Source organism: Girardinichthys multiradiatus, chromosome 23, assembly GCF_021462225.1.
Source record: "Girardinichthys multiradiatus isolate DD_20200921_A chromosome 23, DD_fGirMul_XY1, whole genome shotgun sequence".
Lineage (NCBI taxonomy): Eukaryota > Metazoa > Chordata > Actinopteri > Cyprinodontiformes > Goodeidae > Girardinichthys > Girardinichthys multiradiatus.
In genome coordinates, this window is record NC_061815.1 from 12873663 (window position 1) to 12895067 (window position 21405).

At 39.5% G+C, this 21405-nt stretch overlaps 1 protein-coding gene and 1 pseudogene across 1 annotated transcript; one reads left to right on the forward strand and one right to left on the reverse strand.

Annotated features, from left to right (window-relative positions):
* Nucleotides 1-253: 253 nt before the first annotated feature.
* aup1 (AUP1 lipid droplet regulating VLDL assembly factor) lies at nt 254-18100 on the reverse strand. Its single transcript, XM_047354466.1, has 12 exons — nt 17815-18100; nt 16088-16225; nt 15749-15899; nt 12788-12975; nt 7887-7959; nt 7547-7620; nt 7116-7182; nt 5668-5770; nt 5438-5575; nt 4796-4935; nt 2177-2265; nt 254-618 (listed from the first exon to the last, which is right to left on the reverse strand). The coding sequence occupies exons 1-12, from the start codon at nt 17853-17855 to the stop codon at nt 573-575; spliced, it is 1248 nt and encodes a 415-aa protein (XP_047210422.1). The 5' UTR covers nt 17856-18100; the 3' UTR covers nt 254-572.
* A 1803-nt stretch (nt 18101-19903) lies between these two features.
* Nucleotides 19904-21246, forward strand: LOC124860780 (annotated as a pseudogene).
* The last annotated feature ends 159 nt before the right edge of the window (nt 21247-21405 follow it).

Genomic DNA, 21405 nt, shown 5'->3' on the forward strand with positions numbered 1-21405 from the left:
TTAAATGCATCATGAGGTTGCCAGAACTCTGGGCTGGAAGGCCAAGCTGTGACAGCAGACCAGACCTGTCGGAGGAACATCAACGCTGAAACTAAGCATCTGCGCATCTAAGACACTTTAAACAGCTAAGGCTTACCTGTGGAAGTCATAACTATAATTTATGTTGTTTTTTTAATTCAAGAGAAATATAGGTTGTGATGAAAAGAAAAGGAAATAATTCACATAATGCATGTCTGAAATAATTTCCCCAAAGCAAGGTCAAGCTGAACTTTATTTTCATCGACAACTCTAACATTATAAAAATAAATAGATGATTTACAGTCAGTGGATTGTTATACAAACCTTTATCAAAATTAGGTCTCGGGCCAGGATGAAGAATTAAACACATGCATAAATCACCATTCAATGAATGTATACATGTTCTGAATACGTGTTGCCATTATTTGCAGATAACAAAACCAGCTCGACGGGGTTGATAGAAAACAAAAATCACTTTTCAAAGTTGACGGCAGGACAGGCTGAAAACATTTCTTTCCGACCGGTTTCCTACTATGGGTTGATCGAACGTTTGTTCAGTGGCTGTCTTCCTCTTCCAGTCCGTGCTTCTCAATGTAACGTCTGCAGAAGACCACAAGATACAGGTGAGGTTACTGGGATTCCCTGCAGGTTGGTGAAATTATTCTTCTACCTCTTTGTGGACTCATTTCACATGCATACAAATGAATTCACCAGTCACATATATACAACAGTTTAGCCATTAAAACGCACAATGTGGAAAACACACCACTGGGATCTTAACTCTCCACAGCAGTTCAATCAGTTAATACACTCTTCATCAGCATGAACAATCTATTGAGGTTTGAACTGCTCTTTTTCCTGGACTGAATATTGATTCAAAATCTTCAGTTAATCTCTAACACAAGTATAAGTTGCACAAGTTTAAAATTCAGTGTTTTTTTTCCCTCTAATCCAAACAGGATCAAATTCATACATGCAGGCTTAAATATACCCATACACCCTCAGTAATGTTCTGATGGATGTCCCTCAGCAAGTTGCAGAGAAATCACACTGGCATAATGCTGGATGTTTGACCACTGACATGGCAGGTTTCCTACCCTGGCCCAGCTTTTAAACATAGTAAACACATTTTCAAGAGGGTTAATGTTGGAGGTTGAAGAGCTAAATGCTAACCTGCTGTATCTATTCCAAACCAGTTTCCTTGTGTATTTGGGATCACTGAAGGTGTTGATTTTGGAGCTGGCGTTTCGTTGTTCTCAGTCCACGGTGATGTTCATGAACCTTCCAGTTAATAAGTTTCAGCTTTGGTTGTTCCTTGTCACACTAACTAATTGACTTTCTTCTGGGGTTGAATGTTTGGGTCAGATGACATAACTGAGTGTTTCAAAAAGACACTCATTCCAAACACAAAACTAGGTTGCGATAGAAAAAGCAGAGTAAAATTAAGCCTCTCATCTCAATCTTACTGATGTCTGGAAGCTTGTTAATGGCTACAAAAACCATGTAGTTGTGGTACAATTTGCATTTATATAAACGTTAGTGAGGGTGTATGTATATATCTGAGCCTATATACATAATTTAGACCCTGTGTGGATTAGAGAAAATACACATTTAAACTGGTGCATCTAATTCTTTTTTAAATATCTTGAACTTGTCTATTGTATCGTTATTCCACCCTGGAAAATGTTTGATTCAAACACATTATTAAAACCCAAATTAATTAAGACATTCATGCTGATGATAAATATATGTGAACATCTCAATGGCACTGTGGGTAAATTATTATTATTATTTTTTTACATTTCTTGTATATTTCTGTCAGAAACAAATTTGGGATTTTTTTGGCCACTTGAGGGCAGCAACATTGCTTCAAAACAAGCTGATATAGTCTGGTATCAGTTAGCTGATGTTTAAAAAAATATCTGGAATTTAAATGACATTTCAGGCATCTGCACCTCCTGCTTTTATAATAAACACGTGGCTCCCGAACTGGTGAACCCCCTCATGCTGTTGGTAAAATCCCCCTTCTGATATTTAAGGTTCAGAGGGCAGCAGATCAGGTGATCAGACTTTTACAAACTAAACATGGACTGCAGCCATTTTTGGTGCAAAGTCATTTAAAATTGAAGTTCTTGCAAACATTTTTCTAATCTCTCACCTTCTCGCATAATTATACAACGCCTCTTTTCTTTGTTGAAGAGACAAATGTCTGTCAGTTGGTGACCTCCCAAACGTTTTGGCAGAAGGCTATGGAGCAAAATTACAGAAATGTAGTAAAAAGACAAAATAAAATAGCATGAACACATACAGCAATACTCCTGAAACCATTTTAGTAAAAGAATAATTTGGAACTTTCTGGATTTTGACATCTGTCCTTGTTTGGCTGCAGGTCAGCAGTGGTCCAAGTCCACACTCTGATCGGAGACAACTCCAACTCACTATTTGCTGCTAAAAGAAACGACTTAGGTTCTGCTAAAAGGTTGTAAGCAGTTAAAATCTTACCTGCAGTAGAAAACTTTTGGAATCTTCACTGAGTATTAATTCAGATTACCGTATTTTCCGCACTATAAGGCGCACTTAAAAACCATTAATTTTCTCAAAAAATGACAGTGCGTCTTGTAATCCGGAGCGCCTTATATATGGATCAATTGGTTAATTGGTTGATCCATACTGGTTGTACACGGCGCTCTGTCAAAATGTTTCAGTACGACTGGTAAACTACAAAGCCGCACCGCTTGCAGCATTACGGCTACCGTAGTCAGGGGTGTCGCTGAAGTAGTAGCGGTAAACACCTGTACTGTGCTTACTCCCAGTCCAACACCACTTGTGTGTGTATAACGACCCCAAAATTGCACCTTTCAAGAGACACGCTTACGATGCTGAGTTCAAACTCAAGGCTGTCAGCTACGCAGTCGAACATGGGAATAGAGCAGCAGCAAGAGAATTCAACAGTTAACGCTACTATATTGTGAATGTACTAACGTTTGATTTAGTTCATCATACTGTTTCTTTTACGTGTTTACTGAATCAGGGAAAAGTTCCCTTTGCACGTTTTAACTAACGTTTGATTTCAACTTCAACTTCATAGACTCCAATGCATTCCTAACGTGCGGTTGGCTCTATTCAATAGATTTCTATGTAGAGGAGACCTTACCATGAGAGTGAATGGAGTTATCAGAACGCTGGTTTGTAGTGTATTAATAAAGTTTGACTGACTGACTTATCTGACTGTTTTGTTGACATTCTCTTTAGCACAGCTCCATCTAGTGGATGCATAACGCAACTCCAGTCAAACGTTTGACTGCAGTAGCTTCTATTCTATGCGCCTTATAATCCGGTGCGCCCTATATATGAAAACAGTTCTAAAATAGGCCATTCATTGAAGGTGCGCCTTATAATCCGGTGCGCCTTATAGTGCGGAAAATACGGTAGTTGGTCCTGAAGGCTGAAGCTAACAGCAAGTAAAACAACTCCAAACCCAGAAACATCACAGCAGTTTGTGTGAACACCATTTCATTGATTTTCACCAACTTAGTTTATATCAGTTACTCGGGCCAAAAATGTTTCGCATGTTCCATTCTTACTTAGTGTTTTGAACAGGGAGATCACTGGTGGAGCACCGCCCCTACCTCCATTTCCCGTGTAAATAATCATTGCTTTCTGTGTAGAGAACCGCCCAATACAAACACAATCACGTTGTAAAGATTCATAAAGTGGTGTTTGCATAAACCCCTATGATGTTTGTGAGACTGGAGTTGTTTTAGGACAGCAGAAGTCCTCTCAGGTCTTGTCCCCTCTGGGATGAGATGTTAGCTTCAGTCTCTGAGACCAGCTAAGCTGATGCTAAATGAAGACACTAAGAGAATTAAACTTAGGCCCAAAATTATTCAGAGCACTGCCAGATTTAAAATCATTTTCAATCAACTAGGAAGTTTTGTTTTTGACAGGAAATGAACAGGGATCTCCTAAAAGATAATAAAACAATGTAAAACGGACCAACAATCTGAAAGACTAATAACTAGTTAATAACTAATAAAATATGTATACTCTTCTTACAGCTATCAATCCTTACTTGTAATGACTGGTATTTTGATGATTTATCTTTGGTTGATGAGCTCCTAGTCTTTGAGGTTGGAAGGGCTTGTTACCATCACCCTAATCTTCAGCTCCCATCACAGATTCAACAGATTTGTGTCAGATTTGACTGGCTTACTTCAAAACAGTAATATGACCTTCAGTCAGAAGATTAATCTTGGTAAAACTAAAAGGTTAATTTAAACCTAAATCGGCCATATATAGGTATAATATTGGGCTCAACTGTACCTACAGCAGGTAATTAACTGCTTTAATGATATTAATTGCTTATGACCTTCCAACAGAACCTTACTCCAAAAATCCTAAATAATCTCTAAAAGGGATTTTAAAGTGCATGCCTCAGTTTTTTTAGTGACACCTTGTTCTGTTATAAAATCCTCCAAAACAACATAAAGTACAGCAAAAACTGTAGATGAGGGGTCTCCTCATCTACAGAGAGCTACTCTCCTGTAACCTTTAGATGCATCAATGTGCCAACAGACCTGAATCCAACAGCTCCTGGTGATAAACCATTCATTTCATTCAGGTGTGTTGGAGCAGGGATGCATCCAAAATTTGCAGGGGAGTAGCTCCAGAGGACTGGAGTTGGAGTTGCTGTCTGAAACAGGAATTATTTACACCTAATTAAAAATAATTCTAGATTACAGGAGGTCAGTGAAGGGAACATTTAAAATCCTGAAACCTTTATGGTTGGAGAGGAACCAGAAGGAAAGGAGTTGATCCTGGATGCTCCGCATGTTGACGTCCCAGTAGCTTCCATGGATGCTTCCTCTTTGTTCTCTAGGAGGTTTGTTATTGTGGTGTCAACACAGTTGGTTTTAGCTGGAAACACCCAAGAGACAACTTGAAGAATATTGCATATTTATGAAACAAAAACACAGTAAAAAGAGTTTTGGTCTTTGTTAAGTCTCGATAACAGGTACTTAATCTGTGTTGTTACACATCTGATGTTACATATACACCAGCTTAAGATTTAGTCATCACCAGATAATAAAATCATAACATTGTACCAGAGTGTACTTACTTTTTAAGATTAAGGTTCATGGATATGTTAACCCTCAGGTGTCAAACTCCAGTCCTTGATGGCCAGTGTCCTGCAACCTTCAGATGTGCCTCTGCTTCAACACACCTGAATCTAATAATTAGGTCATTAGCAGGATTCTGGAGAACTTGACTGCATACTGAGGAGGTAATTCGCCCATAGATTCAGGTGTGTTGGACCAGGGACACGTCTAAAAGTTTGAGGACACCGGCCCTCGAGGACTGGAGTTTGACATCCCTGTGTTAACCAAAAACAACAATCCGTATTACAATTGATCCATACCTAAATCCCTTGTAATGACATTGATTGGGACATGTGGCAGCACCTCCTTCACCTGCTGGGCCATTTTAGCAATCCAGTGATCATCTGGACCCAAACTCTGGGCCATGAATCCAAGCCCGATAGAGCCAGATGTGGCACCTATGATTACAAAAAGCAACCATTTAGCAAAGTCCAAAAAACTGAATTAGCCTCACAAGCAGGTCGTCTAACAAGCTCATTTGAATACGTACTTGTAGATGTTTGTGGTATTGAATGTCGTTTCCTTTTAATGTGCTCTGCTTTATCAGCTTTAGTAATCTTAGTGGAGACCAGTCCAAGTTCAATAGCAAGAAGCTAAACAAGAAGACGCACATAAGAATTAAAAGAGTAAGAGCAAGCCAAACAGGAGGAAAGGCATCATAATAATAATAATAATAATGCAAAAATTCTGACCCAAAGTGTTGGATCAGGGTGCCAATCAAGGCCTTTTAAAATGACAAACATGGTCTCTAATTTTATGTCAGTCGCAGCCTAGTTCTCCTTCCACAGTTGCATACTCAGTTTGAGAGTAGGTACCTAACACCACCATGCAGCTGAGTATCCACGGTGGCTTCATGCTCGTTCAGGAGTGAATGCTGCAAGTCACTGACTCCATGCAATCAGCTGGGTTTCATTAGATAGAAAACATTTTACTGATTGGAATAATAAACTAAATTTTAGTGAATCGTTTTATAACTGGAGGTAAATGTCTTTTAATCTGTCTGCATGATTGGGCTGAATATTTATATATATATATATATATATATATATATATATATATATATATATATATATATATTTATGTATAGAAATTGTTCCCGTAAGTGTTTTTACAACAGCCTTCAACATAAAAGAGACTGCTAGCTGTTGCAGCTTCCTGTCTGTCTGTGTCATGTGACCTGCTCCTTCTGCTGTGGTCAGACTTCTGTGTGGAAAAGAGCAGCTGAAACACTGCTCAATAATTATTATGATGTTCAAAACAAAATGTTTGTTAAGAAAAAGATGACCTAACACCACTTTACAATACCCTACAACCTGAATGATCAATGTCAGATCAAAGCAGTAAACATGCTAATATTTAAATGTATGCTAACGTTAGCCTGATGTACAGCATGAAAACACTGTCAGCAGAAACAAGACACGAGTTTACTGAAGACTGTAGCTGCAAGTGTTGAGATATTAGTTTAGAAACTTATTATAAAGTAATCAAAACTCTGCAGGAGCTTTTCTGACTGGGTTGACATTGTTGGAGCAGCATGTTGGGGGTGTTCTACAGGAGGTCTGTTGTCGAGAAAAACAGAAACTGGAGCATTCAGAACATTGTTGGCGAGTAAGTTGACTAATGTAGACTATGTAATACTGATGAAATGCTGTGTGTTATTTTAACAAAACTGCAAAGCCTGTTTTCAGGCATGAACGTGACATTGATTTTATTCAGTTTAATAAACTGTCAGATGGTGACTCTGCACAGGCAAATGCTTTCTTAATTACTCGGATCAATGCTGGCAACAAAACTTTGACTGGGCCACCCCTAGTATTTGATAATGGTGTGCCTTTAAGAAGCGATGCCAGGCACCTTGAGGTACAATAAATCCCCCTTTTAGCATCAGATCAGTGGTTTATGTTCATGGTACAAATAAACTCCACCTGCAAATCTTACCTCTTGGACTTTGTTGGCAAACTCCTGCGTGGACTCTCCATCTTGCCTGGAAACTGGTGGGAGCCAACTGAAATAAAAATTTCAAAAAGGTTAAATCTTATTTTTTAAATCAGAACTGAAAGTAGGATGATTACTTACTGCAGAAACTTTATTTTCAAACTACCTCACACTAAAGCCTTTTATTCAGCATTGCTAGCTTTGAGTAGATGAGCCAGAGGTTGTTAGCACTGTTAGCGCAAACTCCAGTCCTCGAGGGCCGATATCCCGCAACTTTTGGTCCCAAGTCCAACTCACCTCAAGCAGCAAAGTTCTACAGAGTCCTGCTAATGACCCCAGTTGAGTAACATCACAGTTGCAGGACTGGAGTTTACACCTGTTCCTTCCACTATCCTCATCTCATCTAACAGAAGTAGTGATAAAATATGTAGTACCTTACATGATACACTGTACACGGGGCGAACAACGTCCACAGGAGGTCTATTAGCCAGCCGGACTCTACTGTGCTCTGTGGGGAAAACAAAACACATTTAAGACAATTGTGTGATCATTGAGCAGATGTGTAAAACTGACTAACACTGATAGTTATTTCTGGAACATTTCTCAGTATGTTGTTAAAGGTCTGTCACATTTTATCCACTTGATTTCCTGCAATATATAAACACAAAATGACACTAACAAAGCAGTAGTTCATTTAATTTCCAATGTACCATCGTCATTTTAACAAAGCTGTATATCTATTCTGACCTGACACACAAGGGAAAATGGTGTTACCAAAGAAAGCACGGGTCTGGACACCCGTAAGGCCACAGGTTGGATAGATTCAGTCAGCGTGAACGGCCACGAGCTGCGATTGCAAACAAAAAACACGTTTAGTAAGAGTGCGACTTAACAGGCCTACAAAACGGATTTTTCTGAATGTTGACCACAATAAAATACATTTTACACCACATTACATTAAATATGAAGCAGAGGCAACACAGTAAATGTCAAAACACACATTGCTGGGCGTGAATTCAAAGAAGGTCTGAGTGTGCTTCACAGATGGATAAGAACAACATTAAAATGTCAGAGGAGTAAAAGCACTGCAGACTAAGGTTACTCCAATCAATCAGGGAGTAAGCAATGCCAGTAAGAATGTTAAGCAATTAGACTTTAAGAGCATTAAACTCCCGCATTATGTACCAACAACACTTCATATGATGAAATCATCTAAACTAGAAACTCTGCCTTCTCTACTTTGATCCAGTGGTGTGAGAGAGTGGTGTGTTTTGTCAGTCCCAAAAAAAAAAAAAAAAAAAAACATGACTTTTTAATGCGTCCAATGTCAAGGGGGAGAAAAAAATGAAAATAAAAGTCAAAAGATAGAAAAAAAAAAAAACAGATGCAGAAATCAACTGGTGGCCATTTTTTCAGCTGATATGTTGCCATGACGACTTAACTGCTAATTGCGATATCAGTGAGGTTTTTAAAATGAAGTCAGAGCGCACAGAGATGAAAGAAGCTATAAAGGAGGAAACTACTTCCTGTGACATGTCTGTGGTTCATTAATGCTGCTAGAGCAGGCAATACATTCAGCGGATAACAAGGCTGAACAGCCTGCAGCAAAGTCTGTTTTATTCTTTTAAACATTACACTTGTGTGTTTATGTGATATGCTGGGTTTAGAAATGCTGGCTGATTTTTTGGCGATATCAAAATTAAAGCAAGGATTTGAATCCTCAAAGGGACACGCACAGAGAACGGTGTTTTAGTATTGCGAGCCGCCCTAAATCATTATCACAAATATAAGATGATAGAGGCAGTTTAAACTCTATAATCATTTTGTCTTTGCTTATAACAGTGAAAACCGGGTTTTACAGCAACTCTTATACAAATAGTGCGTCAGTGCCTCTACTCATAATATACATATTTAATTACTGCTCAGAGCCCAAAGGCAATCTTAAATGATCTTCTTTTTTTGCAGCATTCAGACAGGAAGTGGGCAGAGAGTGAAGGGAGAAGATATGCAGCAAAGGTCCCAAAGTCCAGAATTGAACCCAAGACAATTGCGACAAGGACTATAGCCCCCGTATATGGGGCGCCAGCACCACCGCTCCACCAGAGCGTTGCCCCGAAACGCTCTTTTTAAATGGTAAATGGACTGAACTTATATAGCGCTTTTCCAGTCATACAGACCGCTCAAAGCGCTTTACACTAGAGCCACATTCACCCAATCACACTCACTAACGCTCACACATTCATACACTGATACGCAGATCGGTAGGCAACTTGAGGGTAATGCCTTGCCCAGGGGCAAATCGACATATGGCAGGAGGAAGCTGGAATCGAACCCACAACCTTCTGATTGCAAGACGACTACTCTTCCTACTGAGCCACAGTCGCCTACATCTTTTTAGATTGGGTCACAAAATTGTGAACAATTCATCTCAATTTAAAACTCTAAAGTGGAGGAATACCGTAATCAACAAACAGATTTAGCTCTTAAAAACTTTTTTAGTGCATTGGGAGTCTCTGAAAGTCTAGAAAATTTGAATTTAGTGAGTCCAAGTCCTGTGACGATATATTTAGATGCTTTTTGGGTCATATTTGGTCTGTTCAGATTTTTCCATTTTCTATTACGTTTCGTTCCCTATTAGGTCACAATATTTTCTGTGGAACTTCTAAAGATGGTCATGGACTTCTGGCTAACCAATCCAGCGAATCCGCCATTTTTTTCCTCACAGTATTCTTGTAGTTCAAGTTGAAGGATGCCGAAGCAGCCAGCGGAAAAATCTGAATGTTCTGTTGTCGGGTGTATGAACCCACACCAGTCATTACACCGTCCCCTAGATCCTGTTCAGAGTGCCTGGTTAAATTTTATTCTTCATGGAAATGTGTCGACATCAGTGGAGAAAGTCCTCTTTGTTTGCGTGAAACATTTCAAGAAGGAGTGTTTCAGCAGCCTCGGTCAGTATGAAGGAGGATTAGTTGAAAGACTCCGTCTGTCTGAGGGATCAGTTCCTTCTGTCTATGGGAGCTACGGAAGGACGACGGGTTTGAATAACAATATTAACAATGTAGTTACTTGGTATGGATGGAGAAGGTGTAAAAAATACAGTAATAACGCGCCATTGTGATGCACTCATTTGAAGGCGCAGATCTGCAGGTTCGTCATTTTCAATCTCTTCTTGCTCTGGGTCAGACTCTGGCTCAAACATGTAAGGTTGAATGGACAGCTCTTCTGTTGTTGACATCTTTAAATAGATTTTAGGTATAAACTAGATTATCGTACCTCTACTATCAAACTACAAAAATGGCTGGCTGGAAGGCTCCGCAACCTGGATGGGGGCGGTGTGTGAAACGTCTCATTTGCATTTAAAGAGACCGCAGCAAAACGAGACGGTCAAAAAGGAAGATTAAAAAATGAGTAAGATGAACGATAACGAAAAATTTAAACCAACGCATTGCAGATTCACTTTATACAGACTACATCTGAAAGATTTAAATAGGAAAAGGGAAGATTTAAAAGCATGATATGTCCCCTTTAAATTCGGCCCTTTTTACCTGACTATTGGCTGCCCTGATTAAATAAAGTAAAATTATGCACGTTGCATTCCCCACACTAAACAAGATACTGTGTTATACTGAACACCTACTGAGATTATGTTCCATAATAATAAAAAGAAGACACAGTGTAGGTAATGGAACGACTGAGTGTTAACTGTTTCTTCACTAGGTTTGCTGACGGCACTCTAAATTCGTTACTCTCCTTTTCTGATGCTGAAAAACTTGTTCATCCTTTCATCTCCTCAAGACTCGAATACCGCAACGCACTTTTGTTTTTCCTGGCATTCCATCCAAACACAACACAATAAATGCGTTAATGTGCACAAAGTCAAAGGCTAAAACGGCATCAGCAGGATTGCTGATTATGTGGGCTGCTTCACAGTGCAAAACTACAATTACCTGCTATGTCAACTACATTTGTATTGATCAAGTGTATTTAATACTGAATAGAAAAGAAAATCCTTTATTGTGGGGAAATTCAGGCGTGTCAGCAACCAAACAAAAGGCATTGAAAGCATCCAGGTTCATACATCTCTTAAACCATAGAAAAGATTACCAGACTACAATAACAAACAATCAGTGGAAAACAATCAGGCTGCTTAGTAAAGGAGAATAAAACCCTGGATAAATGACATTTATTTTTGAACATACCGTGTGATTTTCAACAAGGGATTCTCAGATTAATTAAATTAGAGGTCCAGCAGAGTCAGGTAACATTGGTGATTGCATCAATGTAAAAACTGTGCAATAAAATATAAAACATAAAACAAATAAAACACAATCCCCTTTATTTAGTGAAGGAACACTGAATGCAACTGTCATTATGCCGCCAATTATGCCTGGAAACCCAGAAATATATGAATAGATAATGCTTGATTATCAAATGTGATACCCACTAAATTATTGCTTTCACTGATACCTGCAATTCTGTGGGATTCTTCTTTTATTAGTCTTGTGGGTCTGTAACAAGGGAACACCACTAAAGTGTACAGCAGGGGTGCCCACAGTATCTCAGATTGCAAAGCTACTTATAAATGTCCCAAGTCACAAAAATCTGCCGTCTGACGGTGGGAGGGGGGCGGATCATGTCTAAATGCTCCGCTTCAAAATTAATTTGAACTAAACCTAAGCTATTTGTACCTGATAATAACATAAAAACAGAGCTAAACTACAGTCTGTCGGGGATGGAGTGCTGATATCCTGCGTGACAGACAGGGACATGAACCACTCTGCTAAGGAGGACAATCTGATTCTAATAAATGTTTGTGATCAACATGATGAGTAGTGTAAGTGCAACACTAGCATTCCTGACAGCACGACATACAGTTGCCTTTGAAGGATTTTCTGTGTCACCTTTGTTATACAAAAAGCTGCCGTTGGCATAAAAACAAAGTGCGGCTGTTGTTTTATTGATATACATTTATTGAGTATGATGAAATATGGTAAGGCTCGAAAATATGATTTTTTGCAAAAATAATAAGCCGTCTAACTGCATGTGGTCCGATCACTCATTCCTAATGGAGGTTTGTGAGGAGTATTAGCGCTCCAACAGGCTCCTCCAGAAAAGATCACACCTTTACTGACACCTTTCTTGTTCCAGATCTCAGTGGGCCAAACCCGCTACCGAGCAGGGTTGGTTCACGGAATACGTTGCAGGGGTAACTCGACTCAGGGTAACGACTACCTGGCTTTCTGAAACCAGAAACTCAGGGTACAAACATACTTACCCCAAAACATACTCTAACTTTTCACTAACCCTGCTTTCTGAAACGGGGCCATGATCGTGTAATGAATTTGTATGTTTTCTTCTGTGTATTAAAAAGTGAGGGGTCAATCTATTCCAAGTCTGTGAGAAAAGAATTGAAATGATAAATTTCAGTTTCACAGTGACAGACTAGTTCACAATTTATAGTAAAAGACTAACAGAAGAAAACCTGCAGATAAATGCTAAATATATTGGGATCACTTGGTAAGGCTGATTAGCCTGTGAAAATATCTCATTTACTGTATGTATGAGAAGCCCTGGTATTTCCTGTCAAAAAAAAAACATATTCTCGGTTAAAGAAAACCGTCATGCCATCATGCAGGATGTTTTCATCTCCCTTTAACAACAAACCCCAAACTAACCTGAACTTGAGCAGACCCGCACGGCCATTTGTGGTGTCTTCTTCAGGAAAAACAAGCAAAGGCGGGGTGCCCTCAGTGGAGCAGTACCTCTGAAGAGACTCTCCTATTTCTTCCTGGCTGGATGCTGAATGGATTTCCATGAAGCCCCTGGCCCAACACATAAAGCCTGTGGAGCCCTCCAACTGAGGCTGAGGAGCAGAAAAGACATAATCAAGCTTACCAAAGATTGCAAGTCGTATTTATAGCACTGCTCTGGAATTTTAGCACCGATTGTGACAACTTAAAGCTAAGTTTCAAGATTGTTGTGAAACTTTATACAGCAGCTATACAATAGCAGTATTCACAGGGGTTCAGAGGTTGTAATGATATGAGGTTGATCTAAAAATAGATCAAATACAAAAAAATATATATATACACTGAAAAGCTGAAACATAAGCACATTCAGTCTATAGCTTTATAAATGCTATACAATTAAAACTGCAATTTTCAGAGTACAACTTTAAACTTCTGAGAAATAAATGCTTGGTCTGCAGTGTAACTGCAGTCGTACAGCATCTGGTAGTAAAATGGAGCCTTCATGGAATATTCTGAGCAACTTTTCTTCAGAGGTTCAAACATTTCTGACCTTTGAGAGGAATGTTTGTTCGTTAAGCCGCTCAGCCCTGACCTATGACTCATTCAGGCATTGAAATGGTACCAACGACAAAATATTTACCTGTGCTGAGTCTCCTCATAACATATCTCAGCAAATAACAATACACCCCCCCCCCCCACACACACACACACCCTGTGCAAGAGATTGATACAAATCATTTAATTTAACTGCTAACTCCATGTCTACAGTACATATATAGTGCCTTGAAAAAGTATTAACACCCCTTGAATTTCCTCACATTTTGTCATGTTGCATCAAGTTTCAATTACTTTAAAGTGGAAGGAAATAATACATTTAAGCAAAAAAAAAAAAAAAACAAGTGTGGCTGGCATTTGTATTCAAGACATTTCAAAGATTTTTCAACTAGATTTAGGTTTAGACTTTGACTAGGCCTTTCTAACACATAATCATGATTTGATCTGAACTAGGGCTACATTATACCAGGAAAACACTGTATATAATTGGTACACTATTGCCTAAAGTTGCCATAACAATACTGATTATGATTAACTCACATTTTTCTGAGTCTTCTCTTTCTTTACCGATACATTATGCTCACCATCCTCTGTGAGCTTTAGCCTCTCAGCCAACAAAACTATTGATCATGCGTGATGATGGACAAAACAGTTCACTGTAAGATGTTCAAAACTAAAGATGTTGTTTTCGCCTAACCCTCTCCACAACTTCCTCCCTGACCTGTCGGCTGTCTTCACTGGTCTTTATGATGCTGTTAGTTGACTTATGTTCTAAGGCAAACCTCTACATACTAATTAGGTGACCTCTGAATGCAGTGGGATAGACTAGATTTCCTGTAGGTGTATCAGAGTGAAGGTGCATGCCACAGTTTTCAGGTTTCTACATGAAAAGAAATTGTTTCAAACCATGCAACCTCTCCCTTTGTTTTTATTTACATGTCCCCAAAGTGGATGTTCTTCCTGCGGAAGCTGAAGAAATTCAACCTGCCAAAGACTATGATGGTGCACTTCTACACAGCCATCATTGAGTCCATCCTCACCTCCTCCATCACCATCTGGTACGCCGCTGCTACAGCCAAGGATAAGGGCAGGCTGCAGCGTGTCATTCGGTCTGCTGAGAAGGTGATTGGCTGCAGTCTACTGTCACTCCAGGAACTGTACACCTCCAGGACCTTGAAGTGGGCAGGGAAGATTCTGGCTGATCCCTCCCACCCCGGTCACAGACTCTTTGAGACTCTCCCCTCTGGCAGGAGGCTGCGGTCCATCCGGACCAAAACCTCACGCCACAAGAACAGTTTTTTCCCATCTGCCACCAGCCTTGTTAACAAAGACCGGAAACCACACTGACACTCTCCCTTTCCCCCACACCCCCCCTTTTTTGCTGACAGGACACCTGTAACCTGTAACTCTATGCGTTACATTAACGCTCAGCTTGGACTCCTGCTTCACTTGCACAATGATCACCTGCACTGTTGTATTGCTCTTGCATCTTATACTGCTCTAAAAGTTTACTCTCACTCACTTAAAACTGTGCACATATATTTATATTATATTGTAGATATGTTTATACTGTTTAATTTGTATTGTATTGCACCGACTACGCCAAAACAAATTCCTTGTATGTCCAAAAACGTGCTTGGCAATAAAGCTTTTCTGATTCTGAAGTGGGGGTCGCCAGATGATTTTCAGAATCATCGTGATGTGACCGCTGAGGTGTATGAAGGCCAAAAAGGACAAAATAAAATAAAATATCATGAAATAAATAAAAGTACCAGGAGATATCCCATTAAATAATTAAATAATAAATGATGAAATTACCTAATCAAATGTCATAAATTTTTTTTTTTGAAAAATACATATAATTATTTCACTCTATATTTTCTAAATAAATACAGCGTGTAAAAACTTTATGTAAATTTAGGGGGTCACCAGTCTCTGGCACTGTTATTTCGGGGGTCACAGGCTGAAAAGTTTGGAAAACCCTGCTTTAGTCGTCCGATTGGTTAGTGTCCTCTGGTCATTCACAGAAAGACTTACAAATATACTGAAATCTGCAGAGACTTTGAACAAAAGCACATGGATGAGAAGGAGTGAAAAAGCAGCAGATAATCAAAGAAGCATTAAAGGTTATTAAGAAAGTCTGGAAAAACTATTCCTCAAAACCTTAAAAGAAGGTCTAATTCCATGGAAGCCAAATATTGAAAAAACATGAGGGTTGGTTGAAACATCTGTACAGCTCGGTGTGATCCTGGCAGATGTTTCTGGTTTATGCAGAAGACCAATGCATCGCAAGCAGCAGATTAATGTTACCAGTGAAAACTGAACACTCACGGTATTGAAGGGGGTCAGGAGGTTGATAATGTTATGGTCAAACTCTGTCACATGATTGCATATGTAGAGCTTGGTGTTTTTATCTCGGGAACGAGGATTTCTCTGTCTCACGTGCATCCCAAGAACTGAGCACATAATCCTAACAACGAATCTACAAGAAAACAAGGAAAAAAGAAATGTTAACAGCACATAACATGTAAAATGATGATATAATGCAGGGAACTCAATAAGGATGCCCTCAGTCAACTCAGTACGACAGTTTTCAATAGCTAAATGCAACGTACCAGTACTGCAAAGTGAGAACAACGCTGAAAGCACACCATGTTAACGGATACTTGCCTTCGTACAATGCTTTCTGGGATTGCACAGCTGACCAGGAAAACGTGAACTCCGATAAAAATCCGCATCAACATCAAACAAATGCCAACTGGAGAGTAGATGAGCAACAGCAGGAGGGCCACGGCGTCTTTGGGAAACCTGTTCAAAGAATTTGTAAACAATTTTCATTAAACAGGAGAAAGACCAAACACCATCTGTGGTTGGATATGCCAACACGGTCAAGACAAGGTTAGCTTATTGAAAATGCAACAGTTAAACACTACATCTGCTGGACAAAATGGGTCAGGTCCCCACACGTTTTTGGATTATGGATTCATGGCTGATATTTCTACAGTGGTTCTACAATTGATCAACACAGAGAACATGATAGTGAATTATGTCAGGAAACCCAAATATTTGTCCATGACCTTTTATTGAACATACCTATCCAGACCTGGAAAACACTTACAACAAACTCCCATACTTTTCCAAACTGTATAGGATCCCTGTGAAAGGAAACTGTAAACTGCACAATCCTCTTGGGACCTCGGTTCATCCTGCACCAACTCGACCACCCAGGGACGTATGCCAGGACCGCCCTCCAAGGGTGCGTTCTCTCCCTGCTCTTCTTCTCCCTGTACACAACTGATTGCACCTCAGCAGACCCATCTGTGAAACTCCTGAAGTTCGCACATGGAACAACCTTCCACAGGAGCTGCTGGTCATTTTCTACACTGCCATTATTCAGTTTGTCTTGTGTTTGTCCATCACTGTGTGGTTTGGCTCAATCAAAAAACAGGACAGGTCCAAACTACTGCAAACAATTCGGTCTGCAGAGAGGATCAGCGGTACTGACTTTCCTTCTCTCCAGGAACTGTACAGTTCTAGGTTCAGGAAAAGAGGAGCCAACTTCTCTTAGACTCAGTTTAGACCTGTACCCTCAGATCTGTGTTACAGAGCACTATTTGCTGAAACCAGCTGTTACAGAGCATTTTCCTCCCCCAGTCTGTCTCTCTGAGGAGCACAGAAGGACACCAGGCATATCCGGACCTGACTGCGTGTCATAAATTTGGTTCTATAAATACATAAACTGAATTAGATTGAATTCAACTTGATTTGCCCTGTAACGTTTTTGAAGTTGCAAAATGTCCTTTCTGGACTGCATCATGGCCCCACAACTTATGGCCAAACATTTCAAAATAATTTTCCACATAAATACACTCAGCACCTGCTACTGAACAGGCATCATTGTATGTTACCATTAGGTTTCATTTTCAACGACACGTGTCATTGCTGTGCTGCTACAGCACCATTCGTGGTTCTGAACCAGGAAATTCTCAATGAAACGTGACGAAATGAGTTTTTATTTATTTGCAAATAACAGTGAAATGACAAATGTATTAAATCTACAGAAACCAAGTTGTTCCTAAAGTAGTTAAACCCCTGGACACAAACATAACTTTCTACTGCAGCGTTGTTTTTATGTCCGACACTACCATGGATGAAATAGTGATCTATGTAAGTGTTGGGACGCGCACCCTAAATAAGGTTAAAGTAAATAGTAGCGTCATGATGTCTCTACTATTTGGCTATTTAGCCTGTGGTGTTTTGAAATGTTTAAACTCCCTGTGACACATCTGATCTGTAAATAACACACCGTTGTATTCAGGAACCCCTCCAACACTGGCTAATTAGCTTTATTCTAGTTAACCAGGGAGCTCTTGTTAGCCTGCCGTTAGCTGACTTACCGACGAAAGTCAAACATGTCCTCAATCCCCCGAGTCTCCATGTCTGCCTGTCGGACTTTGGCTTGGCACACAGGCTAATGCTAAGAATACCACCTGACCTCTAAATATGGCTGAGTCATAACGTTCACAGCAGCGCTTTGGTCATCCACTGGGTGAACTGGTAACCAGTTACCCGTGTCGTTTACTCGATCAACTGGCAACACACAGTAAAACGGATCAAACACCTCGGAAGGTTAGCATAGCGGCTATCAACAGATGTTACTTCCTGTAGTATGTCAACATTTCCTGTTAGAACCCGCTCAAATAAAAGTAGATTAAAAAAAATAAGTTGATTTGTGAGCTTTCATACAGTCGGCTCCGAAAGTCAAACTTTTACTTATGCACAGTTTCCATGAAATGGCTGTTTTCTTGCTTTCTAGTTATTTACACTTGTTTCTAGCCAAACGTCAAGTCCTTTCATTTCAAAAGAAGGGGTGAAAAAACACTATGGTGGTTTTTGTCTCCCTCTAGTGTTGGACTTTGGATCTTTGAAATCTTCACTTGAACATAATCAAAAGGTACCTTATATATGTATGTGCATATAAAAAAAATCTAATCAGAAATTTGATTACTTAAATTTGAAATAAAATTTCCTACTAATTCATAAATCATTAATGCCTTGAACCCTTGATCCGTATAAGTGGGCAGTCCTAAAATAATCTGCGGGAATCAGATTAGATTCCCGCAATTTAAGATAAAATTTAAGAATTACTGACACCCTGTTTTTGCATAAGTTATTTCAAGAGCTGTATTCATAAAAGTGTATGAATAGTGTAAATAGCATTGAGAGTGTAATAACTGTTTCATAAACTGTAAATAAGTTATTGTGTATACACAACCTTTTGAATATGATTTATAAACAATATGTGAATCACACACTGTTTATGCAAACTGTGTATGTAAAGCCTTACATTTTAAAATTTCAGTTAATAAAATTCTCACATCTATAACGCTAATTACTTACCTGACACATACAAAATTAGCTCATACATTTAGATGGATGATTTACAGCAAAACTGTTGTTTATTGCGAGAATAATCTCACATTGGGGAATGTAAAAGTATCCACAAGAAATAATTAGTTTTCACCAAATCACTTGTGGCATTTTAGTAATTTGTGACTTTCTGTTCAGCTCAAGTATAAATATGACCTGATGCAGGGGTCCATCTCTTTTAGCCACTGGCTAAGTAAGACTGAGGATCTGTGATGCTGTGAGCCTCTTTCTTTTGCTAATGCCCTGGGAATATTATTATAGTGTATCTTGTTATGGACTCTTTGAAATACCATGAGATTTCAAATATCTACACTGTAGTCTCTGCCAGAAAAGTAAAAATGAGAAGGCACTTGTTCTCTCAGCAAGGTGATGATCAAAAACATATGGCCAAATCCACACAGAATTGAACCTTATTTAATGGCCATCTCAGTATTCAACTCTAAATCTAATGAAAACACTTTGGAGCAAGCTGAAGGGAAGAGAGAATAAGAGAGGATCCACAACAGCGTACAAGAAAGCAGCAATGATCAAAGATCCCTTTCTCTGTATGAACCTACTTTCTGAAATGTTACCCGCGAGAAGTGCTGCTTTATTATAAAACAGGGAGTTTATAAATTAACAGCAGGACTACCAACAATTTGGGATTTTTGTAAAAACATTCTTTTCTGAAATGAATAAATGTACTCAGAGTAAAGGTTGGGCTTTCTTTTGTTGTATTTTTCAGTGTATTTTAAAGAGTATACTGTTTTCTTCAAGACAGGACTTTTTACATTTCTTTACCAGGATTAAAGAGTGAAAAGTTTTCAATATGCTTTTTGGACCTCATGTTTGTAAAGAAAGTCTTGAATCAGCTCCACCTGTGTCCTGTTCAGTCACTGAACTTCAACATTATTAACTCATTATTAACATTATTAAACCTTGACATCGAGCGACCAACCTACACACACCTGAACAGTCACACAATGGCTTTTATTATTTGGTTTAACTAGAAACCTACTGACGTGTTCAGATTCATGGCTCCAGTAATTAGTTTGACTGTAGTCATCAGATTCTGCCATGTGTCAACAAACAAATCCTTTTGTTCTGGTAAGATCATTATGCAACGTGATTTATTACATGAACAGGACAGACGTTTTCAATTGCTTGCCTCTATATTTAGTATTTCTGGCTTATAACAACTGGGCATTTAATGTAACTTTATATTTTTTGTTTCACAGCGTGATTGTATTTCCAGACACGTTGGTCAAGCTGGCGTTCAGATCAGTAATACCTGTTGGGAGCTCTACTGCTTGAATCATGGGATCCAGCCAGGTGGACAGATGCCCAGTGATAAGACAACTGATGGTGGAGACGATGCTTTCAACACTTTCTTTGGTGAGATTGGAGCAGGGAAGCATGTTCCCAGAGCTGTTTTTGTGGACTTGGAACCCTCTGTAATTGGTAAGCAGATAACTTCATGTTCTTGAACATGAACTATAGAGGAAAACGGTTAGTCGTCTAATCCAGTGTCTGTCAGATTAAATGCGCAATGGGACCTAGTGCCAGCTATTCCACCCTGAGCAGCTGATCAGTGGTAAGGAGGATGCTGCCGACAATTCTGCCCGTGGGGACTACACCATTGGAAAGGAGATAATTGACCTGGTACTAGACAGGATTTGGAAACTGGTGGAAATAATCTTCAGTTACACATTTTAAGTGAGCTCATGCCGCTGTATTAATGCTGGTTTCTTCTTCTTGTCCCCAATCTGACCAGTGCACAGGACTTCAGGGCTTCCTGGTTTTCCACAGCTTTGGGGGAGGAACTGGCTCTGGTTTCACCTCCCTACTGATGGAGCGACTCTCTGCGGACTATGGCAAGATGTCCCAGCTGGGGTTTTAAGTTTACCCAGCTCCTTTGGTGTCAAATGCTGTGGTGGAACCCTATAACTCCATCCTGACCACCCACACCACCCTGGAGCACTCGGACTGTGCCTTTATGGTGGACAACGAAGCAATCTATGATATCTGCTGCAGAAACTTTGACATCGAGCGACCAACCTACACAAACCTGAACAGATAAGTAATTTGGGATTTTTTTTGTAGCTATAGTACCTGGTCACATCAGTGTTGGTGCCTAATACTCCACCTAACATGTTTGATTGAAGAAACGGAGGATGACCTCTTCACATCAGTGGTGATTGGTGTTGAGTGTGATCAACGCAACGCATTTGGTTGTAATGTCCGTTAATGTATTGTGTGGCTAATACTTTCAATTTGTAAACCATAAAATTAGATGCATCATGCTCTAACATTTGAAGGTTTCAGTTGAGCTGCTGAGTTTGGTCTGGACCTCTGTCTCTGGGCTACAAGCTGGGACCCCACCATCAAGCCAGGGAGGAGAGGGGGATTTCACAACTGTACCATCACACCGAAATATCTAGGGGGGTAACTACAGTCTGTGTTGAGGTGAGAAGTGTTCAAAAATATTTGTAAATACGTTTTATGCATAAAACACTTTAACAATTGCATGGTAAAATTACATATTAAAATTTCAATTTGACATTTGTATTTTCTACGTA